The following is an 18420-nucleotide window of genomic DNA, read 5'->3' as shown; positions in this document are numbered from 1 at the left end:
ATTGGTGATTTATACATACCACACCAACGGGAAAGGCCAGAACAGCCATCATCCAGTCTCGTAAGCCAATCAGCTTCCTCAACTGTCTCTCTTGCTCCATACTGGCACTGCCTTTTGTCAAAAGGCTTGAGAGGTCCGTCAGGACACATACTCCAAAGAACACTGCCTGAATGACCTGAGATAGAGAATCAAAAATACTGGTTAGGAAAGATTAATGTAGTATACCTAAGAAAGGGGGCAGATTTGTAAGGTGTAAAGTGTATCCGAAAACCATACTTAAGTAAAAGTAGAGATACCTTGCAGTGAAAATGACTCCATTACAAGTCACCAATTCCATTACCACTTGAGTAAAAGTCTTAAAGTATCTGATTTTAACACTACTTTAGTATTTTACTCATACTGAAAATAGGCTTAAAGATGCACTAGTCCTCAACATCTACAGTAAGAGATATGCCAGTTAAAAATAAGAAAAGGTTGACTAGTGAGGACTGCAGCAATCATGTTTATTTTCTAAAACTGGCCTCTTAAACGTCTACAAACACTCAAGTCTCACTTAAAGGGTTAGTTCACACAAAAATTAAACTTCTGTCATTAAGTACTCACCCTCACAAACCTGTAAGACCTTCGTTTGTCTTCGAAACACAAATTAAGATGTTTTTGATGAAATCCGAGAGGTATATAATCAACACATAGGCAGCAACGATGTTGCACCTTTTGCGAGCCAGAAAGGCACTAAAGACATCGTTAAAACCGTCGATGTGACTACAGTGGTTCAACCTTAACATTATGAAGCGACGAGAATACATTTTGTGCGCAAAAACAAACAAACAAAAAAATAACGACTGCCTACGTGTGGATCAGATACCCTCGGATTTCATAAAAAATATCTTAATTTGTGTTCTGAAGACAAATGAAGGTCTTATGTGTTTGGGATGACATGAGGGTGAGTAATTAATGACAGAAATTCCATTTTTGGGTGAACTAACCCTTTAAGCTTACAAAAGGACATAAGACATCTTTCAAAAAGGTCTCTTTGATATAACAGTTAACAGATAAATAAAATTTTGTTAAGTAAAATCAAATAGTCAAAGTCTACTTGCTCTGGATGTGCTAGTTTTGGCATCATCCCCAGCTGTAGCCATGTTCTCATCTAAGCACCCGTGATTCAACAATTACCCGCTAATACACTCACATTTGAGTAAAGTAGCCTTGTTGACAAGTTTGGGTGAGTAAGGGAAAAACGCACAAGATATAGTATCTTCAATGCCCTGTAGATGGCGAGATCGCTTCTTTTGTAGCAGAAATAAACTGCTGCAGAAAGAGTTAGGTGCCATGAAAAATGTAAAAGTTAGGCAGCTGACTTGTTGCCTTGCTGCTTTATCAGACAATGACTTTGTAGGCAGCGTTTGCGCAAGAAGGTACCACACAAAATTTCTGACAAGCTTCTGAGGTCATGTTTAATGATCTACAGCAAAACAGAGCGAGCTTTGGTGAAAACTAAGCAAATATTTAATTAGTACAATAGTAATTTCTTGCTAGAAATGGCATCAGAAGTGAAAAACAATCAAAAACATACATTTACACACAGCCTGACCACCAACCGCAACTTTCAGACGCCATCTTTATTTTTTTAGCTTTTAGCTAGATATCGAAAGATTTATCTATGCTGCCTTCAAAAAATGATCAGATGAAGATATCTCAGGAAACAAGAAGTGAAGCTAGCTAACATTGGATTCGGACGTGCCTTGATGCCTTCCTACTTTGGAACGCATCCTCCAAAGTCAGCATTTTTAAGCTTTCAGATGCAGCCAATGAGTAATTAAAGTAAAGGATGATTACAAATCTCTGGGACTTCTAGTGTTAATCATTACAAATGTATTGGAGTAAAGAGTACATATAAACTTATTCAAAAATGTAGTCCAAAAAGTAGTAGTGGTGGACAGTAACAAAGTATTTTTACTTCATTACTGTACTTGAAAACATTTTTCATGTATCTGTACTTTATCGGAGTATTTTTACTTTTCCTTCACTACATTCCAAAGCATAATAACATACTTTTAACTCCACTACATTTCATAAAAACACGTCATTCCTCATTATTTAACTTGTGAACATGCCGATTCTCTTAAATTAACCTGTTAAATGGGTTTGCAAATCTGAATGATTAATTTATGAACTGGACCGATCCGATTGCATAGAGTCAACAACTAACTGATTCCAATCATCCGGTCAGAGCGAGTCTCCAGTTAACAATTCACTGAATTCACAAGTCTGACTGAAAATGAGCCAAGAATGGCAGTTTGTAGAAAATGAAATATTTATGTTGGTTTAAGGAAATACAAACTGTATATTTAGCTGTATTTGAGGACCTAACTGAAAAGAGCAGGTAAAGCTTTTTTTTTTTATAAATATAAATAAATAAATGAAATTACCTCTTTTTTTTTGAAGGCCTTTCATTGACACACAAATCAAAGCTGTCTTTTAAAAGGAACACAAGAGGGAAGTTGAAGGGAAACTTGATGAAAGCCATGCATTCATCTTTGGTTGTCTCAAAATAGAAAATGAGTATTTCTAAGTGCCATCATTTTCCAAAGCAAACAAACTCACATCACAGAAAACAGAACGATATACTGATACAGTTGACATGCTTTAAAATGTTACAATGCATGACAGGCCGCAAGAAAACTGCCATTGAAATGATTTAATACACAACCTTTCCTCCATAACCTATTTCTTGTGTTAAGCTAATATGTCTTTTTTTAGTCCATTTTCCATTAGTGAACATTCGTGATGAGTGTTAGGAGATTGCTTTGACATTAATTTACGATGGAAAGACATTATGGAATTATGAGGGTTTCTTTATTATATCTCCTCCACAGATATCCAACATGCAAAAAAGTCTCCCATTAATACACTCTTTAATATTTCATTCCTCATTATCTTTCTGCTCCTAAATTTGTTTCCTGGTGTCTGCAGACAGGAGAAGCCCTGCTAAGGCTTCATATAAATGTTCGATTTGTTCAAAACCAATCTTTTATTGGAAAAGTCTTAAATCCCTATTACTAGCCGCCTAAAATGATCTATTTTTCTTACTCTACCCTCACTAATGCTTTTGATCTTCGCTTTAGCTGAGCTAAAAATGGACGTCGATCCTTTTCTCGCATCATTTAAGATTTAAAAAACAGCCTCGGTGCGAGAACATGAAGCCAAAAGAGGCATAAAATCATTTATTAGCAATACAAAGCCTTATTTTGTGCTTATAAACAACCACAAGGATTCCTGGACTGAGATTCAAGTCTCCATGAAATCTAGTGAATTGCTTGTTTGAGGCTGGGAATAATAATAATTGGGCTATAAGGAAAACTCACTTCTTATCGAATGACAGACTGCTGCTACAGTATACTGCAGAAACAGCGGCTTGCAACAAAATTAAGGTAATATTGCATTCATGTTCAAATAAATGTCATAAAACTAAGTGCACTTGTAGTTCAGACGCTATGCATTCAAATGCATCATTTCAATTTATAATAATAGTTGCAAGGCGTTTGCAGCATAGCAACTGCTCTCATAAAAATATAGACTGCCTTTCATCAAAGTAATGATACACTCAAAAAACCTGTGCATCTGTGCTAATTAAACTCTGCTAATTAATCCATGGGTATCTCATTGTCTGATCACTGAAAGCTTTCGGCCACACTTGACCAGGCACTTTATGTATGACACCGAGAGCTCAACTCAGTGCCAGGCTCCTCAAGTGTCCTATTGTGACAATGGAAAGTCAAATCTAAACCCCTAAATTTAATAATTAATGAGGCCTGACGAAAACATAAATGGCTGAAATCAAAGTGGCACAGTTAGCACAATAGTAGTTACTTAGAGTGTTAATAAATGTAACAATGCTACAGTGGAGTATATCAGTTGTGGATATTTCAGCGAAAAGTATTTGATCCAGACGTACTTGCATTTCTTGTGCCAAGATGAGATAATCTGTCTTTCTGAATCTGACATGTGTTTATCGTTTGTTCTAATATTAGTTTCACACAGCCCCATCATCCAGGTTGAGTGGTGTCAGAGGTCCTTAAATACTGTCATAATTAATCTTTTTACTATAACACAAAGCAGCACAAACAATAACTCACTTCCCTATCTCTCTATGGTTATGGAGAAAGTGATTCCAGTTCATCTGTGTTTACAGAGTTTATTAATGTAACATTAAATGGGTGGTTCATTGCGATTTCACTTTTTTAAAACTTTAGTTAGTGTGTGATGATGCTGTTAGAGCATTAACAACATCTGCAAAGTTACAATGCTCAAAGTTCAATGCAAAGGGAGATATTTTATTCTAAATAATTCTCTGTTTAAGGACTACAACAAATGGCTGGTAGGGACTACAACAAGCTTCTTCCCGGGTGGGTGACATCACTAACCCTAAAATTTACATAAACCCTGCTCCCGAGAACATAACAAAGGGTAAGGCCATGTTATTGCAACACAGTACGTAACACAAATGCAATAGCATGTCATAAAAGCAAGATGCCAACATAAGTTATAACCGTGATTAAACTAAACTATACCTGTTCTATCTTCATATATATTCTCTGGCACTATAGGCATCTTACAACAGTTCCCACATGAGCGATTTATAGATTATCATAACAGAATATGCAATCAATAACTTTAAGATAGTTAACCACATCAGCTACATAAATTCATCAACTAACCATTCAGAAATGTCCTGTTGCATTCTACATGTTGTCACTTCTTCTTGAGTCTCTCCATCATTGTCTAACTCCGGTTTGAACATAAAAGGCTGAACAGTTTCTGCCATTGTCAGTGAGTATGTTTGAGGTAATCAGCGCTGCTAATATTCGGTTAAGTCTGACGTTACGTGCTTCCGGGTCCAAACGGTCTATCTCATACCACAAGAAAAACAACAAACGGTGCTACAGTACACACACAATGTGGTGTAATACTACAAAAAATTATAATCATAACTTTTATCTCCATACCAAAATTCCAGTGACAGTGATTCATCTTTTATAAATTGTTAAAATATTAATGTCTGTGACGCTGTGAGCACGGAGACTGTTGTGTAGACTGTAAGTATTTAAAATGTTTAACTTTTAAAATGTTTGATGTTTAATATGAATAAATAGCACTCATAAACGGACGTCAATGGCATTCTCAACTAAAACGAGTGGAGGCTTGGACCCAGAAACGGCGTTCCTTACATCACGACTTAACAAGCGGATGAGCTCTTGAAACTCTGCCCTCTTTGTAGGAGCAGCAGCTCATTTGCATTTAAAGAGACACACACAAAAATGGAGCACTCAAAAAGTGACAAATTTAACATGCTATAAAAAATGATCTGTGGGGTATTTTGGGCTAAAACTTCACATACATACTCTGGGGACATCAGAGACTTATTTTACATCTTGTAAAAGTGGCATTATATGACCACTTTAATATACACTGTATATAAAGTGTCATTTGTGTTATTAAAAGTATGAAAATAACTGTATTTTCAATGTATAAAACAATTTTACAGTGTACATGGAATTCAAATAGTAATGCAGTCACTGCTGGTACATTCAAATATGGAGTCTGCAAATTTTTTTAATGTTCTTAGATGAAGTTGCTTATGCTCACCAAGGCTGCATTTATTTGATCAAAATACAGTAATATTGTGAAATATAGTATGTGTTTCAATTGTAATGCAGTCACTAGAGCGCTAAAGAAAACATCATAACAAGTGTTATGAACAAACATGAGTTTTACAAAGCTCCATCCACAATAATCCGAACATATCTGTACAGAACATATCTGTATGTGAAATTATTCCCAGACAAGAATAAAAATTAAAAAAAGCAAACAGCGCACTGGACCAGATGTGCAAACGTGAAGTGTAACAAAACAACTTTTATTGCTATTAAAAATCACTGTTCGAAAAAGGGGGTGAAAAGGGGCTGTTTATGTGGAAAATGTGAGTCATTGGCTCACAGACTGTCATAACAGTCAATGCGTATGTGTGTGTGCGTACAGATGCTGGCGCCTAATGTGACCTGTATTTACTCTAACAGACTGCCAGAACAAAAGACAAGGATGCTGCTATTTATATTTCAAAACTGTGTATGCATCCTTAATTTGTCCTTCTAATTGTCCAGAGAACTGATCATTATTCAGCACAACCCTTCATAATAAAATTCATTATTAATGAGGATGTGAGATATGAAAAGCATGACATCATCGTTAGAGACTTAAAAAGTCATTACGTCATGTGATTAACATTTAATAATCAGTAAATATGACGTAAGACAATTTGTGTTGGCGTTTTCCTTTTTGTAGGAACCTGGCATATTTCAGCATAACAGGGGCCTGTCTATATAATACATTATGGAGATCTCATATATATAATCAGGCACTGCATGGGAACGATGCACATGCACTTACCAAATCTATGAACGTAAGAAACTTCCAGCTACCGCCGTATGTTTGATGCGCGGGCATGTCTATGGCTTTGTAATTGCAGAGGATAGAAAAATAAGAGAGGAGTATCGCTACTCTGAGGATCTGTGATGGGATGAGCGCCATTTTCCTTCCCCCGTCGTATTTCCGTCTCAGGAAATATCCTGTTGACAGAGGGATGCTGTTATGCAGTGGGGAGGAGGAGAGGGTCGCGCGGATCCGTGCGAGACGTTGGTGGAGGCGGCGGATGTGCGCGAGAGGTTGTTGCTATAGGAACGAGCATCGCTGCCTGTGCAGAGCAGCTCGTGTGTCACTGTTCTTTGTGCTCGCGCATGCTCATTGTGAAGAGGAGATCTGGTGTTTTTCGTTTGTTTCTCACTAGGCAAATCATTTTCTGTCCAAATATAGTGTAAAATATTTAGGTGAAACATATAGTCTACTATTTATTCAAGATCATTGTTTGGTCACACTTTTTACTCTGTGAATATGTTTTTTTTAACGTGGAAGTAAGGTGTTTTCTGTGAATGTGCGAGACTTCCGATTTAAGGGAAGAATATTAAAGAGCAGCAAACTAAAACTGTTTGCGCTTCAAACCGTGTTTATAATTTTATAATTAAGACAATACATTGAAATAATATGGCAATAAATACCTGCAATATATCAAGCAGCACAACGAGCAGTTTTGGACAGCTAAAAGTAACTCGAAAGCTAATGACACCGGAAGCCAGACACATTAAAGGGTTAATTCAACCAAAAAATGAAAATTATGTCATTAATTACTCACTCTCATGTCGTTCCACACACGTAAGACCTTTGTTCATCATAATATAATATTATAAAGCGACTAGAATACTTTTTGTGCGCCAAAATAACAATATCTAGTGATGGGCGATTTCAAAACACTGCTTCATGAAGCTTAATGAATCATTTGTTTCGAATCAGTGGTTCGGAGCGCGTAACAAACTGCCAGAGTCACGTGAACGAAGTACTGAACCATGGGATTTTGGCGCTCTGAACCACTGATTCGAAACAAATTATTCGAAAAGCTTTGAAGCGTCATCGATATTGTGAAATAAAGTCGCTATTTTGTTATTTTTAGCGCACAAAAAGTATTCTCGTCGCTTTATAAAGGTTGAACTACTGTAGTCACATGAACTGTTTTAAATATGTTAGCTTTATGGGCATTGAAAAAGGGAGTGTTATTGCTGGTGATGCAGGCCTCACCGAGCCATCGGATTTTATCGAAAATATCTTAATTTGTGTTCCGAAGATGAACGAAGGTGTAGAACGACATGAGGGTGAGTAATGACATAATTTTCATTTTTGGGTGAAATAACCCTTTAAATTTACAAACGATCGCACCCTTACCTGCAAAATATGGTGAATACTGTAGGCCTACCTACAACAAACAAACAAACAAACAAATAACGGTTACACATTTCCACCATTATTGGCTGAAATAAAAGATTCTAGCTCAAAAATAAAAGACCTAGCTTTTATTTAATAATAATAAAAAAATAAATAAAAAAATCACAAAAATGTTTCAAACCACCATAAAAATCAGGCATAGAGGTTACAAGAATAGAATGAAACATAAATAACCATTTAAAAACATTACCCGTTCTCACCAGGTCATTTTTGAATTGTAGCCTATTACTGTAACCTATAATTGCCCATTTAGTCCATCACTTTTTGAGAGATGTTGGACAGTAGCAGACCAAAAAAATAAAAATAAATAAATAAATAAATAAATAAATAAAATTGCCCCCGTAAAACCTACATTATGATACAACAAGGCAGCCAAAGAGGTTTACAGTGGAAAATCCCTTTCCACAGGGATACAAATGGTTCCTAGAACAAGCTATTAAGAGGATGGAAGAATGAGGATTAAAGAACTACTCCACTTAAAGCAGCGTTACAGGGGCCAGTGAGATTCCTGTGACCTGGACTATATGTTCTTGTCTAAGTTTATCCCTATATTACCTAAGACAGTGCATTTTTTAAAATATTTTGAATAAAGGGATAACCTGCATAAAATACGCAAGTTTAGTCTTCACATTTCAAGTAGCATTATGAAACTGGACGCTTTCATGTTTGGACTTACTGTCACTCACATGCCATATTATCTCAACCAAATCCACTTATTACCAGCATGTTATTGCTTTTTTATATTTTAAACTCACCAGGTCACAAGATGATGTGTGTACAGTCCTTTTTTTCCCTCTGAAATATTTAAAACCTCATATTTATCTAACTCAACCTGAGCCCCATGAGCAAAATGAGAAAATATAAAGAAAATATAAGGCACACTGACTGCTATGCAGGCTCTTCACCTACTGTGGGGTTTGATGGGGTCTGCCAGAGTGCAGGAGTGCTCCACAGTTTGTGGTTAGCTGTGGGGAGCATGCAAGAGTTTCCAAAGCTGAGGAAGCTTGTTCACAGTAAGTGCACTTGAGTGAGATGCATGTGCGTGTGGTTCTAGATGAGTGCGCCCACCAGCAACCCAAAACTTCATCTCATTCAGTTGGCCCCAAGCTTTCTGACATGGGAAGCTCAGATTTCAAGTCCAAAATATGTGCAAGAGTAGATCTCAGTGTTTATTAAAAAAAAAAAAAAAAGATTTGGCACCCCATCTCTCACTTGAAAAGCATGCTTGCTAAGTAAATAAGGGTAGTGTATAGTTAGTCAGCCCAGCCAATCTATTTTATTTCGGTTTAGTTTTTTTTTTTTTTTTTTTTGAGATAACTGGATGATTGTACATTATACGCTTACTCCTTAAATAAATAAATATAGTACGCAAACATCAAATAGGCTATTGATTTGAGTTGAAATATATAATTTTACCTGTATATTATGTTGAATCGGCCTACTGTAATAGCCTACTGAAGCCTTCTTCAGTCTGATTACTGTACATTCTATTTTTCAATACAATCAATGTACGTAAGATGGCACAATTTGTGCTTGGATCAAAGACTATAGATATAGAAAGATGGTTTAACCTGATCTCACATTAATTCATACGTATTTTACGAGTTGCTGGGTTTAAACAAATTGTATGAATTTGTAAGAGTGAGGTCGTACGAATTTGTATGAATTAGCCACCTCATAAAAAACGTACGAATTGGTCGTGACATAGCATTGGTTCACTCCTATTAGTTATGAATGGGAGAAACTGCAATGTACAATATGGCGGAATACATCCTGCCTTCTAAGTAAAAGAGCCAATCGCTGATTGATAAAGTCATTGCGTCACTGCAGCTGCCATTCGAAGCTCTGGTTCCCATAGAAACTTGAGACTCATGCTTAGGATTGCGCATTGGCTCATGTAACCTGAAAAATAAGCTTTTTTCTAATGCTATTTGTGCATAAGACACAAAATGTAGTGGACAGTTCATGTCAGATTGTGTTGCTGATTTGAAATATGTTATTTAATTGTAAGTTCGACTAGCAGTTTTTGAGATTATAGGATTCCCCCATTCAATTAGATAGGACTTGTTCTTGGATGCCCGAAATAGCTGCCCGGAGGCATTGCAAATATGGCTGCCGAGTGATCAGACTTTCCTTGATTGTCTAGATTGTCATCGACCAATCAGAATCATTTATAGCTACCGGAAAGCCAAATAGAATGTTGTTTTATTCAAGTTTATCAAGTAAGCTAGTGCAATACCAAACACGCGCATAATGAATTAATACTGATTATTTTGTTAATGCCGTAGGAATTTGAATGAGAATTTGAATTTGAATACAAATAAGTGGCCTAAATGAATTGAAATGTTTTCAACATTGATAAAAATAAGAAATGTTTATTGAGCACAAAATCACTAGCTATATTAGAATGATTTCTGAAAGATCACATGACACTGAAGACTGGAGTAATGGCTGTTAAAAAAATCAGCTTTGCTATCACAAAAATAAATTATATTTCACAATATATTATAATAGAAAACTTTATTTTAAATTGTAATAATATTACTGTTTTACTGTAGTTTTTATAAAATAAATGCAGTCTTTTTGAGCAGAGACCTATTTCAAAAACATTAAAAAGAAATTACTGACCTCAGACTTTTGACGCAAGATCGACTTTGCAAAATGTGTCGGCATGCGGTTCATAACCAAAAGCAAGTACAGTATGTGTGCTGGCCAAACGCTTGTGGCTTCACACGCTTGTGTTAAGTATGTCACACTGCCTTGTGTAGTACAGACAATTGTTTTCCCCATTCTAATGCTAAAGTACAACTTCCGACAACAGGGCAAATGAATGAGGATAGAATTATCATGACTGAGGCAATCTTTTTTTGAACGTTCTCTAGATTGATGAATGCCACTCGATTGACCAATCATGCATGCCAGAGAGCGTAAAACTTTGTATTATTTAAAGTAATGCAACACCAAACATGTGTATAATGAATTAACGAAGAAATACTGCCTTTTTGAATGCAGTAAGAAAAAAAAAAGCAGTGACTGTGGAGAGGCCTGCTGAGGTGATGGAGTTGTGGCTTGTAAGGCTGGCCTGCTCTGCTTTCTATATGTCTCTTTAGATTTTCTATTAACTAAAGTTCATAGCCTTGCTTATGGCCAATAAATGCGCAATGGCAACCATCATTTAACCACATTTGAAAAGAGAGTTTAAGGCACTGAACCGCAAGTTTTAATGCAGTTCCCAGACGGCGCGTAGAGCAATATATCTGTCTTTTGGATACATTATCGTCATGGTTGGAGTTGTGTGGGGAAAGTCATACTAATCCCTTTCCCCCTTATCAATCTCTGGTCAGATCTGCAACAAGATCCCATGTAATTAGGGCGAGTTGCCCTTACGTACGTATACCAGCGTGACATTGTAGCAAAGTGCATTGTAGCAGCCTATAAACAGACTATCAGTGTCTCATTAAAATGTTGTTTTGTTTACATCAACATAATGCTATGGACCAAACACTGGAGTGGGCACTGATGTTTAGACTTGTTTGCAGACATCAAAGTCTGCCCAATCAGTTTAATGAAGAGAGGGAACACACACATCTGCCTGCTCACCATACCTTTGTCCTGGATCCGCCAATTAGATGTCTCTTCTCAGAAACCTCCCACTCTAATCCCACAGATAATGAGGAAATATTATTCATTTGTTACAATTGCCTCCAGATTCAAATTTGGTTTCATAACTGTCCTACGGTTAATCAGAAAACATCTACACAGATTATGAGCTTTTTGGATGGAGGTTGGCAGGACCGCAAGAGTTTCAGCATCACATTGCACACATTGAGGGCTCAGGTCTTTGGCGTTGTGCACTATTTAGAGCTGTTTTTAAATTCCTGAATTTGAATTGAGGTAGCAAAGAGGACGCAGAATTTGAATATAAACAAGTATTAAAATGAATTGAAAATTGGAATGTAGTAAAAGGCCGTGCGTCCACGAAAGCGTTTTTTTCCAGTAGCTATCATACTTTTACAATTGTTTTCAATGGGAACGCTGCATTTTTTAAATGCCAGGAGCGTAATCGCTGAGCGTCTTTTTAACTCTCAAGCGCTGAGAGTTTGGCGTTTTCAACTTTTCAGCAGAGCGTCTAGCGTTTTCAGCTGGCTAAAACACTTTGGTGAACACGCGGCCTAAGACATATTTTGTTAATCCTGGAACAACATTCCTGTCCAAGAAATTTTGTCCTAACCCTATCCCTACCTCTAAACCTAACCCTGCCCATAATAATCCTTAAAATCAGAGGGAAATATAGGTGAAAAACACTGATGTAGAAGCACCTAACCCTGCTTTTAAGCCTAAACTTGACATAAACTGTAAACTTGTCCCTCAAATCTGATTGGTTGATTGGAATCTTGTTCCAGGATCAACAAATATGTTGATCCAGGAACATGTTGTACTTGGTGAAATCATGTTCAATATAATAAATCGTATTAATATTTCACAATATTAATTTTTTTACTTTATTTTATAAAGGCACCCATTTTGAGCACGAGATGTTTTTAAAAACATTAAAAACTGAACAGCAGTGTAGATTGTTTGGCAATTCGAACATATTTTACAATTCATACGAATTCATGCGTTTTTTGCTTAATCGTAATCGTATGTATTTTATGAGTTGCCAAATTCATATGAATTCGTACAAATGACCTAGCCCTAACCCCGCCCCTAAACCTACCCGTCACTGGGGTTTAGACAAATCATATGAATTCATATGAGTGAGGTCGTACGAATTTGTACGAATTAGCCACCTCGTAAAATACGTACAAATTGGTCGTGAGAAAGCGTTGGATCGTTAGATATGTTTGAAATGCCACCTATAGAAATTTGTATTCACTTAATATAGGCCTACTTCAACATAAAAAAATGTACTTTTGTGGACCAAGTTGGTACAACATTTTATTTCCCAAGTATCGACTGTTGAATGTCTTTGAACTGCAATTCAGAAAATTCCTCTTCCTGTTATTCCAATTCAACTTCCTGTGATATCTTGTTATTAAAATTCAAATTTATGATTTGAAATGGTGCCAGTTCTTCAATTCTGAATTTTTCACAACCCTGGCAGGTCTGCATCCTGTATCTTCCCTCCTTCTCATGGCCCATTTGCTTGAGAATGAATGATGCATGTGGTGCAGTTTATGATGGTCCCTGTGGACTTCGAGATTTGAGTGTTGTTTACTGTGCCGGTGGCTTTCATCATCATCTTAACATGCAATAAATGATACTGTGTGTGTATATAAAACACTCACCAAAAGCAATGGTGTTTCCATAGTCACACCACACTTCCATATCATTACTGTTTATGGTCTGCGGTCCCAGTCTGTCTAAATATACAGATCACACATACACACCTGCAGAGATATTTAAAGCACAAGGTGTGTATCCATAATGGAGAGGTGTGAAAAGACAGATGGCCGATGAGAGGTGTGCAAACACTGTACTTTCACTGGTTTGGTGATGAAAGTGATTAAAAAAGGCAAACATCCACAATGACAGCATAAGAGCTGGGCAAACAGAATTATGAGCAATAATAACATGTAGATGACGACTGAATAGGAATACCTCGCCTCCTTACGCTGAAGTATTTCCATTACCTGTTCGTAATAGGTCACTCGCCAGATTTCTTGTTTAGAAATAAAGCACAAAATGTTTTTTTTTTTGTGTATTTATTGGCTTTTATTTTAGGCCCTGAACCAGTCATTCAGGCTGTTAGACTGAAAGTGCAAATAAATCATTCAACTATTAAATAAAATGGTGGGTTGTCTGTGGAGAGAGATATCATTTTGTGATCTTATAGGAACTCCTGTGTGGTTCTATTATCATCTTCTTTTATATCAGATGCATGGATGCACTATTTTCATTTAATTAATTTGGTGTTCAGCCAAGAGTGTTATTTTTATTCATCATTGGTGTAGTAGACCAGTTCAGAATAATATCAGCAGTCACACTTCACTGCGACTATGTGTTGTCTTTCATTAAAAAACTGTATTAACATGACAATCCTTTTCATTGACTATATTCAATGAATGTCACTGCATTTAACAGACAGTCAAAAATGAGCCAGTGGCTGTTAAAACAGTTTGATTGTGAGAAGGATGTCCTTCATGATCTGTGGGAAAACATGAGGACAGAATTCATGTGTGCCAAGTCCACTGTGAAAAACATTTGCACTGCCAGGCATCAATGTTTGACCGCTTTCTGTCAGTTGTCAATTTCAAACACAAAGCTTCGGTCTCACGGGAGTGAGGAGTCTGGAATCACTGAGCTTTTATCTCATGGAAACATGTTAACTGCCTTTGTGCAGGGCCCCTGTGTCCTTTCCAGGATCCTGGAAAATGAGATAGACATTCTGGGATGAGGTAGCTCACACTGAAAGTCATATTGACCATGAAAAAGAAGGCAATTAAAAGGCACAAAATTAAGTGTCAAACAAAATATGGCACAATATCAGGTGACACTAAAATACCAGGTGACATATTATAAAAAAAAAAAGTTTTATTATATTATTTTTTTAGAAGTTTTTTATTCTCAATATGGCTGTAACATAAAGTAACTTTCAGGTGAAATAGTATTACTGTTCTCTATTTTAATATATTTTAAATGTAATTTATTCCTTTGGGGACGAAGCTGAATTTTCAACACTATTTCAGTCTTCAGGTTTTCATGGTCCTTCAGAAATCATTCTAATATGCTAATTTTTTTTCAGGATTGTTTGATCAATACAAAGTTCAAAAGAACAGCATTTATTTGAAATAGAAATCTTTTGTAACCTTATAAATGTCAAATTTGATCAGATGATATTGCAATTTCATTCTCAACCACCAGAGGTCTTGAGGCAGCTCCTCAAAATAGGGAGAACTTATGACTTCCATTGAAAATGACCTTGGAAACTTGTTTCCAAACTACTATATTTCATAATTCTAAATAGACAAAATCTTAGTGTCTGGAAAAAAAAAATGTTGAAGATTAATTTAATGGTCCTGATGATGTTATTTCAACCAATATTCATTTAAGAAGTATGTTATTCATTATAAATCCAGGTGACCGCTTGCAATTGAACAAACGGCAGCATTCTCTTTTAGTCAGCAGACCCAATAAAGGACTTTTTAAAATGGTATGGACTCTGAGACTTTAGGTGTGTCTGCTCGCCGGGCCTTTGTCATTTTTAGACGGTGGTTTTACAGCTTTGGTGCATGAGATGAAAGGAGTTTTTTGGCAAGGATTCACACATTAGTGCCCTGCCTTATGCAGAGACAACCTGACCTTTGTCAAGTGTAACATATTCTTATGTAATTTCCTGGCAGTGCTATAAGAGCAGAAAGAAAGCTCTGGGATTCCTGAGAATGACGTGTTCCTGAGTATGAGGTTAATCACAGGGATGTGAAAGCCGCACAATATAGAGCAGATTACTGGGGGTAAAACTAGGAGTGGAAAAGGGAGAGGCAGATCCCTCTGTGTAGGTTCTGGCAGAATGACTGCTGTTGAAGCAATTTTACACCATTTCTAAAGGAGAAACAGATACAGCCTTGGGATATATTCCTCTGTGTCATATATAGGCGAGAGTGTGTACGTGACTTCTCTCAGATTTTTGAAGTGTGATGAGAAATGTGTCTTTAAGAAAGAATGAGGAAGTTCACCACTGTCTAGTTGTTTTGAAATCTTGATTACAAAGAATGTGGCTTTAGATTAGATATATTTATGCTGAATATTTCAGATCTGCTTTAATCCAAAATGGAATAGAAGGTGTAAGACAAAATACACTACTGTTTTTGAAAGAAGTCTCACCAAAGCTGCATTTATTTGATCTAAAATGCATTATATAAAATGTTATTACAATTGAACTTATATTATTACAATATACTATTTTAAAATGTAATTAATTACTGTGATGGCAAAACTGAATTTACAGCAGCCATTTCTCCAGTTTTCAGTATCACATGATCCTTCAGAAATCATTTTAACATGCTGATTTTGTACTTAAATAACTTTTCTAATTATTATATTTGTTGAAAACAGTTGCTCAACGTGCTGCTTAATGTAGTTGTGGAAACCGTGATACATTTTAATATGAATTGAAAGTTCAAAAGAACATCATTTATTTTAAATATAAACCTTTTGTAACATTAAAAATGTCACTTTTGATAAATTTAATGCATCCTTGCTGAATATAAGTATTAATTCCTTAAAAGAATTACTGACTCCACAATATATCCATTGTCTTTTTTGACTCATTTTATTTTTTATTGCCTGACTGTTAACATTGATCAACTATAAAACAACTTTTTAACATCTTAAGTCTTAAAGGTACAGTAGGTGATCTGGGAAATGCTAACATTAGCCTACTAGCATTGAAAGCTTACAAACCCACCCTCCCTGCAAATCGCTGTCCAAAGCCACGCCTTTTCCAAAATACATGACCGTGCACACACACACAGCTGCTCTCGGCAAGAGACAGCGTTAAACTACTTCATGTCTCAACAGGGGAACGGGAAGTGGGGGTGCTGGGGGTGCTGCAGCAACCCCTGTTTTCACAGGATTGTCAATGCAACTCAGATTGCATGTAGCATGTAGTATTTTATTTGTATTAAACACTTTAAGTGGGCTATTAAAAGCTGTTATTTATATGTTAAATTATGCTTCTTAAAACATACGCGCAGAGCGTGACATCATTTTGTGACCGTTGCAGTGTGCGTAGAAAGAATTCACTTTCGATTTTGTGTAAGGTAGGCCGTTTTTTGTGCTAAAAGTCAAATGCCCCGTGATAAAAGTCAAATGCCCCGGAGTGTATGCTTTTCAAACTAGCGTTCTCATTGATACGCTTGTTGTACTTCATGGAGTTTTGATGAGTTTTAGGGGCTGTTCACATGTCGCGTCTAAATACGTGTAGAAAGTGCTTGTGCTCCCGTGGCGTCTGACGTTGCTATGCAACCATGAACTGTGCTCTCCACGAGGAAGTATCAGCAAAGGATTAATTAATTTTTAGGCCTTGCATTAGTTTTTCTATTAGATATATTTATGGAGATGAGAAATAAAACCCCTCCCTGTACAGATATGATCAGCTGTTCGGCTGAGCTTACGGAAAGGCCCAAGCCCCTAAAACGTCTTCCTGCACCTCTGTGTCTCAAAGCACATAACTTTACAATAATAATGAACGTAAACGGCTCAGAGAGCTTGTACCTGACTGCTGCAGATTAATTTCAGCGTTGATACTGTTGACATGGATACACATAAATCCGAGACTGAACAGCTTTGGTTAGAACATCACGGGTTGCTGTCTCTTATTACGGTAGTTATGACGTGAATGCAGCATAAGCTCGTTGTTTTGATTCGGTAGGAACTGTAAAAGGTGGCTGTTGTTTGTTTGCAGTGCTCCATGACTGAGGTCTGTCTGTATAAACTCTGCATAGCATGAAAAGTGCTGATGACGTATGATGTCTGCGCGAACAGGGTCAGCGTTCTGACGTAGAACCTGGAAGCGCTGCACTGTGTCTACAATGTCAACAACATAGGAGAATGAAAGGGAAGAGACAAAATTGTTGAATAAAGTTATTTTTGTTATCGTTTTTTGCACACAAAAAGTATTCTCGTCGCTTCATAACATAAAGGTCTTAACCACTGTAGTCACATTGACTATTATAACGATGTCTTTACGACCTTTCTGGGCCTTGAAATGTGCGATGACGTTGCTGCCTATGTGTGGTTCAGATACCTCTTGGATTTCATCAAAAATATCTTAATTTGTGTTCCGAAGATGAACGAAGGTCTTACAGGTTTGGAATGACATGAGGGTGAGTACTTAATGACATAAATTTCATTTTTTGGTGAACTAACCCTTTAACATAGTGATTGCTATCAGGATATAAGCAGCAGTCTTTCAACCAGTGTAACAAAAAATGTTTCTGTAGAGAATGTCCTATTGCACCTTTAAGTCACCTCTAAGAAACTTGCGCTTCATGCAAATCTGGAAAAGGAACGAGACAAAGTAATATTTCAGAATGACTCATGCTTATGCTTACACCAGCATTTATGTCTAAATACAAACACACACATACAGTATGTACATGCACACATTCACAAACAAAGATATGTGGCACAACAGCACGTACGGATATAAAGGCCCTCCCTTAATTTCCTTGCTCTAAACAAAAGCTACGACTTCTGTATTTGATATAGCTACGTATATAAATGAAGATGCAGAGGAGGAGAAATATACTTCAGTCATCACTGGTCATGGGAGATATAGTTTGCTTCTAGGAGTGGTGATCACTTCTGGGAAACAAGAGTGCATTGTGATTCATGACATTCAAATTCTTATAATAGCACGGAGCAGTGTTTTTATCCAGTCTGCCGATAATTAACTGAGAACAGCTCTGTGCTGCTGGGAACACCCTTGGTGTCCTTGAGCAAAATGACTCTACACACTGAATACATGCAGACACCTGCACAGGCGCTCACCAGAAGCAAACGCCAACCAGTGCAACACGATGA

General features: G+C 36.8%; 2 protein-coding genes across 2 annotated transcripts in view; one reads left to right on the top strand and one right to left on the bottom strand.

Moving 5' to 3' along the window:
- aig1 (androgen-induced 1 (H. sapiens)) overlaps window positions 1-6606 on the bottom strand; it is a 43869-nt gene extending 37263 nt beyond the window's left edge. The window contains exons 1-2 of the mRNA XM_067384196.1: window positions 6451-6606; window positions 20-175 (exon numbers count right to left, since the gene is read on the bottom strand). Of these exons, the coding sequence (XP_067240297.1) occupies window positions 20-175; window positions 6451-6591 (297 nt within the window). The 5' untranslated portion in view covers window positions 6592-6606. The remainder of the gene's footprint in view (window positions 1-19; window positions 176-6450) is intronic.
- Window positions 1-18420, top strand: part of hivep2a (HIVEP zinc finger 2a) — a 123384-nt gene that overhangs the window by 20496 nt on the left and 84468 nt on the right. The gene's annotated exons all lie outside the window — the stretch shown is intronic.

Source organism: Chanodichthys erythropterus, chromosome 4 (genome assembly GCF_024489055.1).
Source record: "Chanodichthys erythropterus isolate Z2021 chromosome 4, ASM2448905v1, whole genome shotgun sequence".
In the NCBI taxonomy this organism is placed as follows: Eukaryota; Metazoa; Chordata; class Actinopteri; order Cypriniformes; family Xenocyprididae; genus Chanodichthys; species Chanodichthys erythropterus.
The sequence above is the reverse complement of the archived record's forward strand: the minus strand, read 5'-3'. Positions and strand labels throughout refer to the sequence as shown.